We start from the raw sequence: 6797 nt of genomic DNA on the forward strand, positions 1-6797 counted from the left end.
GTCTACTATTTTTCTTGCTAGATGAATAGCAAAGGAACAGAAAAGAACTTTTGTTAGAAACTAATAATTTTCAGATAATGACTTTCCTTTTTTTAAAGGAAAAAAAATCGGCCGGGCACAGTGGCTCACACCTGTAATCCCAGCAATTTGGGTGGCTGAGGTAGGCAGATCACGAGATCAGGAGTTCAAGACCAACTGACCAACATGGTGAAACCCTGCCTCTACTAAAAACGTGAAAAAATTAGCTGGGTGCAGTGGCCCGCACCTGTAATACCAGCTACTCAGGAAGCTGAGGCAGAAGAATTGCTTGACCCCAGGAGGCTGAGGTTGCAGTGAGCCGAGATCACGCCACTGCAATCTAGCCTGGGGGACAGAGCAAGACTCCCTCCGTCTCAAAAAAAAAAGGAGAAAAATCGAGAGATATTAAAGTTGGTAGTAAGAAATGGTTCTAACTGGATAGCAACTAAGCTGTGTGCAGGGACACCAAAGAAATATGATTGATATTTTTCTTGGGGAGGAGTAGTTGGACAATAAATGGCTTGACAACCCTTCATTCAACTTGAACATTCTGTTCTAGTAGAAAGTGAAATTATTTATTCATCAATCACAGAAAATATTACTCAAAAATCATGCAGGAATGGATAACCAATGTCTAGAAAGCAGGTCAATATAGGACTTTAGCACAATTTTTGAGGACAAAGCCCACAAAGTAGTAACACAATACCTGTAGGACTGACCTGGTTCCCAACTGCTGCTTGCTTTTGTTACTTTCTCACTGTTGTTACTCAAAAATCTAAACAGCAAGGAGAAATTTGTACCAAAAACAGCAGCACTCGACAGGGAAAATAATTCAAATTGGAGCAGGCTCTTGATAATACATATCAAAGTCCTTAAAGTTACACATATCCCTATGACAATTATCCTAGCCAATGACAGCAGTGACAGGCTCTAAGAATTTAGGTCAAAAACTTATGACAATCTCATTCTTCAAAGTCAACTAATTTTACCATTAAAAAAAAATTCTCATTTTAGCATCAAGAAAAATCTTGATGTCTCAGGAAACTGTCTCACCTCACTCATCTGAAAAAAATAGTATATCCCATCTTGGTAACCAACTTTGTTCACTAAACTTGATTATACATTATTGTAGGCTGGTGTGTTTGGTTTTTTGGTTTTGGGGTGTTTTATGTGCAGATTTCTTGGTGTGTGTATGGTCTTTTTACAAAGTTCAACTGCATCCATATAGGATGATTCACTAGTTGAGGATATTCAAGATATGCAAGTATTAGAAGCATTAATAATAAAAGAGCCTCTGAAGTGACTCATTTCAAGGAGACTTTAGAAAGATGCAGTCACTTAATCTGGTAGAAAATCAAGTTCTGGGGGGCATTTTCAGGAATTTCAGCGTATAGAGAAGTGACGATGATAATAAACAATACAACATACTTGAACTTGGGTTTTGAAATCAGATGTGGCCTTGAATTATTTGACCAAATTACTTTGTGTAAGTTTCTCCATCTGAAAAGTAAGTCAAATGAGAAGAGCTCCTCGTAAGAGGAAATGAGAATACATAAGTAAACCATGGGATACCTGCACCCTGCTGGGCACTTTAAATATATCATCTCATCTAACAGTCATGCTCTGTGAAACAGTTATTAGTCCTATTTCAGATGAAGTAAGGTTAAAAGGTTAAATTCCCAGAGGTTACATGTCTAGTAAGAGGCAGAGCCAGGATTCACTCTCAGTAACAGAATTCTAAAATATGCATTTCTCTTAAATCAGGATTCTTTAAATGTTATTAACCAAGAGTATTTTTCTAGGGTTTTAAATAGGATTATCATAAATGTACACTACACAACTTCCTCCACATCAAAGGTCACTATAAAATATTTTCAATAACCTTCATATTAACTTGAAACAAGCCAATTTACAAACTTACCAAACCACCTAATTAGGTACATTAGATTTATTTCTTTGTAATTTTTGCTTTTCTGATAATCATTATCCCACAAAATACGCATTCCAAGACTGAGGAAAGTGAGGTAACTAAAAGTGCTTTCACAATACATTCATGTTATTGTGTCCTGCAATCTATAAAAGCAACCCACTTACAGTATATAGATTTTAGCTTTGGTATCCAATTAAATATCCTCAAAAATGAATCATTTTAAAGGCTATATGGTAAAATAAAACATCTGATTATGTAATTCAAGCATAAAAAAAGTATCGCTTTTATTACTAAAATACAAAATAGGAGTAACTGCTACATGCTTAAATTAAGCTTACGTTCAATTTTCCTATTCCAACACGATTGGCCCATTAAAGGTCTTTCTTTTCTCTGTATATTATCACCATTATTGCTCAATGTGCAGTATCTAAAAATAGAATCTAGAAAGCCAGAAACCACAAAAATAACATCTTGGGGCCAGTTTGAAGCAAAGTAAACAGAATATACAATGACAAACACAGGCAGAATCACCTAAGACAAAAACAAAATTCCACTTCATTACTAACAAATGTAGTTAAATTGAATAGGCTCATTATCAAGAGCTGAACATGGCTCTCTGTTCTTTCCAGGATTCTAAAAGATTCGTACACACAAAAACCATCCAGTTCTAGATTTGAAAATTGAAGGGAATTGCTTTGCATCTATTCTGGCTCAGGGGGTTGCTATAAAAAAAAATAATAATAAAGATGTATATCACACAATTACCTGGTTGTCTAATTTATAATGACAAGTCGTGGGAAGCCTATTTACAGGAATTGGTTCTGACTTGGAGAAAAAAAACACAACTTCTTGAAAAGGTAAAATAGCTTAAAGCATTTAATATCTAAACAAATCTGTTAATAGTAGTCACAAAATACGCTTAATATAGAAACCCACATTCATGTCTTTAAGAAAAAGTGTAAATTGTATTCCACCTCAAAACATAAATTAACCCGCTTAAAGAATGCGCAGCGGTCAAAGTCATGGTGAATTTTAAACAACTTCAGAATAAAATAACAATAAGTACTTTATACTGCTTTATATCTAAAAAATGCTTACAACTTCTCATAAAAATAGTTTGAAGCAACTATTTTTTCTTTTATTTTTTAACAGACGTGTTCAACATTACGGGCAACATTTTTAAACCTTAAGCTTTACAGACTTTCAAACATTCAAATACTGTGGTCCCTTTTCTTTGATGTGGTTTATTCAGCTAGAAAAGAAAACATGGTAGACAACTTAATACGTTTTCACCAAATTGAAAGTAGTACAAAAATTTTAGAACTCTACCGAACTACACGTCGTACCTAACGTATCATTAAAAATAGAAGACAGTATTTTCTTCAGCAAATAAAACAGCATACTGATATGCTGTTAATGCATACCTTTTAATGTGTACTGTCATTCATAAATTATTTACAACTTCTACTGTGTGAAGAGAACTAGAATGTAAATTTTCTGCAAAACTGGAAAAAAAGCAATACAAAATTTGTGAAAGCCTGTGTTTTATGCTGTACAAAAGTCAGTTTTTCTCTTCAAATCCCAGATATTGTATGCAGTGATATTTTGGACACATTATAGTAATTCTTGAGGATGTTTTAATGCTGGAGGTAAGTTTACAGGCCTTGATTCTTCATCAAGGAGTACTAGATCTTCTATTTCACTGCCTCTGTATTTCCTTTTACATATTTTTACCACCACCTTTTTCTTGAGAAATAACTTCAATGCTTCTCTTGATGCAACTGCTTTTGCATTTTCTTTGCTTTTTCCACAGCCAGTGCCTAAATACACAGACTTGCACCTCAATTCACAAACAATACTTTCTTGAGAGCTCTTATTTTGAGGCAGATCTGCTAATTCTTTTAGTGGGACAAAAAATACATCCAGTGTTGCTTTCAGAGCCTCAATAGCTGCATTTAGGAGCTCTCCATGATTCACATTGGGACTAAAGCCACCAACAGCTACCAACTTCCATGCCACCGTTTTATACAGTCTATTGAAAAAAGGTTGCTTCTGTTTCACATCTTCATTGGTTAACTTGCAAGAGAATTTGACAGAACTCTCACTTGACTGTGAAGTACTTTTAGAAGGCAACTGTGAGGTGCTAGTCTGAGAACTACTCTTAGAAGCCAACTGGGACACACTTGCTAAGGAAGTGCTTTTGGAAACCAGTGATCCACTAGTCTGGGAGCTGCTCTTGGAAGCTAGAAGTGACGCAGCTACCTGGGAAGTGCTTTTGGAAGTTAGCAGCGATGTATTTGTTGAAGAGCTGCTCTTGGGAGTCAGTAAGGATGTGCCTGATGAGGAACTGTTTTTAGCAACTGATGATGAAACAGTTGCCTCTGAACTAGTTTTGGAAGTTAACCCACTTGAAGCTGTCTCTGAACTAGGTTTGGAAGACAATAGTGGCAATTCTACTTCTGAGCTTCCTGAGGAGCCCAACAAGGGCACCTCGATCTCTGAGCTGCTTTGAGAAGCTGAGGCTGAAGAGCCTTCCAAAGCACTCTTTTTAGGTGATCCACCTTGTTGTCTAGAATCAGTGGATTGGGTCATGTGACTATTCACACTGGATTTCAGCAAGGAAACAAATGATGCAGAACCGTGTTTATCTGCAGCTTCTGCTTCAGAAGCTTTCCCAGATGCTGCCGTTACCTGAGAGGAAACGCTGCTGCTGCTCTGGCTGGAGACAGATCGATCTCCATCACTTGTAGAGCTATTCTGACTGGAGATGCCAGAGCTTCGAGCTGAGTTCCCACTCTCTGATTTGATGGCCGCCCCTGTACACGTTGAACTGTTTTCCTGCTGAGCTGATGCACGTTCTGTCTTGGCAGAAGTTTTTGCATGATCTTGCTCAACTGCAGAACTGTTTTTCCCTTCTGTAACTCGTTTTTTGGATGGCTCTTCTACCCCTTCTAAAAAGAAGAAAAACACAGATACATGACTAAGAATACCTCGTATAAAACGGGTGATGAGACAAACACACATTAAAATAAAGGCACAAAGTGAAAATATTTCAAGACTAATCGTTTCTTTAAAAAGTGTGGAGTCATTAATTTCTTAAAACAGTGTTGAATAACATCATGAATGTCTAATATTTTAAAAAACAACAGCATCAGACAACAGTGGACACTTCAAAATCTAAAGCAGTCAAAGCAAACTATCAAATTCAAAGTCTAAAGACATAGATATATAGTTTAGGTTTAACATTCCAACTTTATTACTTATTGATAACATAAAAATTCTGGCTTGTTAAAAAAATTAATAACGATAATTCCTAATTATATCAAACTTATGCTCTAAACTCCTATGTATGTTCACATCTATGATCTGCTAACCATTGCTACTCGATATCCCTCTTTTCTTCACCTTGGCAACCAGTTCGTCTCTTGTTGTATAGGTTGGAGCATCTGTCACTTTGATGCCTTCAGCCATACTAAGTATTTTATCCATAACTTTTTGAGGGTATCTGAAAAGAAGGAAAAGTCATTTTAAAAAAGCGCTTTTCTAAGGTCCTATTTGTGCTTTGCAAAAAACAGGCCACAGGAACTGCATTTCCTGGCTGCAATCAAGAAAGTGTACCAACCGCCAAGAACTGTTTCCTGGAACTCCATAAACAAGTGTCCCAGGGTCTAGGAGGCAGGGCACCTCCTCACTCATCTTAAATCTAGCACCCGTCCCCAAGAGCGTTGTCCCCTAACACCAGCAACCCTACCAGCAGCTCCCCCCCACACCACGGGGCACACAGACGTCCGGGAATCATGTCGGCTCCTCGCAGGGACACCTTTCTCACCCTTAGAGAGCAGCCGAGCCGGCGGATTCCCGCGCTTCACAACTCCCCCCCCCCCCCCCCCCCCCCCCGCCGAGGCCGGTCCCGCGGAGGGCGCCGAGCGCCGGTCTGCAGGTGGCAGACAAAACGGGGCGTGCTGGTTAGGGACGCTGCCTCACTCACCGGCACCCGAGGAAGACGTGGTTCGCCCAGGCCATGGAAAAGGAGATGAGCTGCTGCAGCTGCCGGTTTCGGGTCCCGCTCTCGGCGTCGGCAGCTTCATCCGTGCTAGCGGAGGCAGCGCCGCCAGCGGGGGCCAGGTCCCCGGCGTTGCGGAGCAAAAAATCCCGGCGGTGGCGCCAGTGTTTGTCAGTCTCGCCGTCGCAGCGCAGCGCCTCCACCCAGGCGGCCACCCGCGGGTTCTGGCTCAAGTACTCCGACACCTCCTGCGCCATGTTGGGCCTGCAGGCCGCGGACGCCGCGAGCACAGCTGCACCGGGAGACAGGCACGGAGCGCGGGGAGAGCGGCCCTGTCACTGCGGCCTGCACCGGCGGCCCTGCAGATAAAGCCCCTCCAGAGGCCCAAAGACCAAACAACAGCGCCCGGAGCAGCCGAACCGCCCACTTCCGCCCGCCGCCGGCTTCTTCCCTTTTATAACCTCGCCGCCGCCGCGCGCCCTCGCGTTCTTCCGGCGCGAGCCGGCGCTCCCAGGGCGCTTTGCGGCGCCGGGGCCGCCGCGACTCTGCGTCCCGGTCAGATCACGGAGGGGACCCTGAGGGTAGGGTGGGCTGGCGTCGGCCGTCTCCCTCCCTGTGAGGGCGGATTGCAAGTCCGGCTGGCCCGGGACGACCGAGTCGCGGCGGAACCCCAGGCGTTCTGGCCTCGCTTTGTGACGCCGCTCACTGCTGTCGCCCTCCTCCCCCGCCGGGTCAGCTGCGGCGCCGGGAGCAGAGGCGAGAGGGGCAGGGCCCGGCAAGGGAGGCAGCCGGGCGCGGCGGGCAAAGTCCTCCAGGGCGGCGTCCCAGGGGACCTTGAGCCGCCAG

General features: G+C 42.4%; 1 protein-coding gene across 3 annotated transcripts; it reads right to left on the minus strand.

The window, feature by feature from the left end:
* Positions 1-2797: 2797 nt before the first annotated feature.
* Positions 2798-6590, minus strand: CDKN2AIP (CDKN2A interacting protein). Of its 3 annotated transcripts, none has more exons than XM_017854358.1 (3): positions 5937-6590; positions 5354-5453; positions 2798-4899 (listed from the first exon to the last, which is right to left on the minus strand). In XM_017854358.1, exons 1-3 carry the CDS (start codon positions 6206-6208, stop codon positions 4891-4893), a joined length of 381 nt encoding a protein of 126 aa, XP_017709847.1. In that variant the 5' UTR covers positions 6209-6590; the 3' UTR covers positions 2798-4890. The 3 variants fall into 3 exon arrangements, with proteins under 3 accessions (XP_017709847.1, XP_017709845.1, XP_017709846.1); XM_017854356.1 differs by having other exon boundaries at positions 5323-5453; XM_017854357.1 differs by having other exon boundaries at positions 5937-6584.
* Positions 6591-6797: the final 207 nt, after the last annotated feature.

The sequence above is a fragment of the Rhinopithecus bieti genome, unplaced genomic scaffold (assembly GCF_001698545.2).
Source record: "Rhinopithecus bieti isolate Rb0 unplaced genomic scaffold, ASM169854v2 scaffold_38004, whole genome shotgun sequence".
Lineage (NCBI taxonomy): Eukaryota > Metazoa > Chordata > Mammalia > Primates > Cercopithecidae > Rhinopithecus > Rhinopithecus bieti.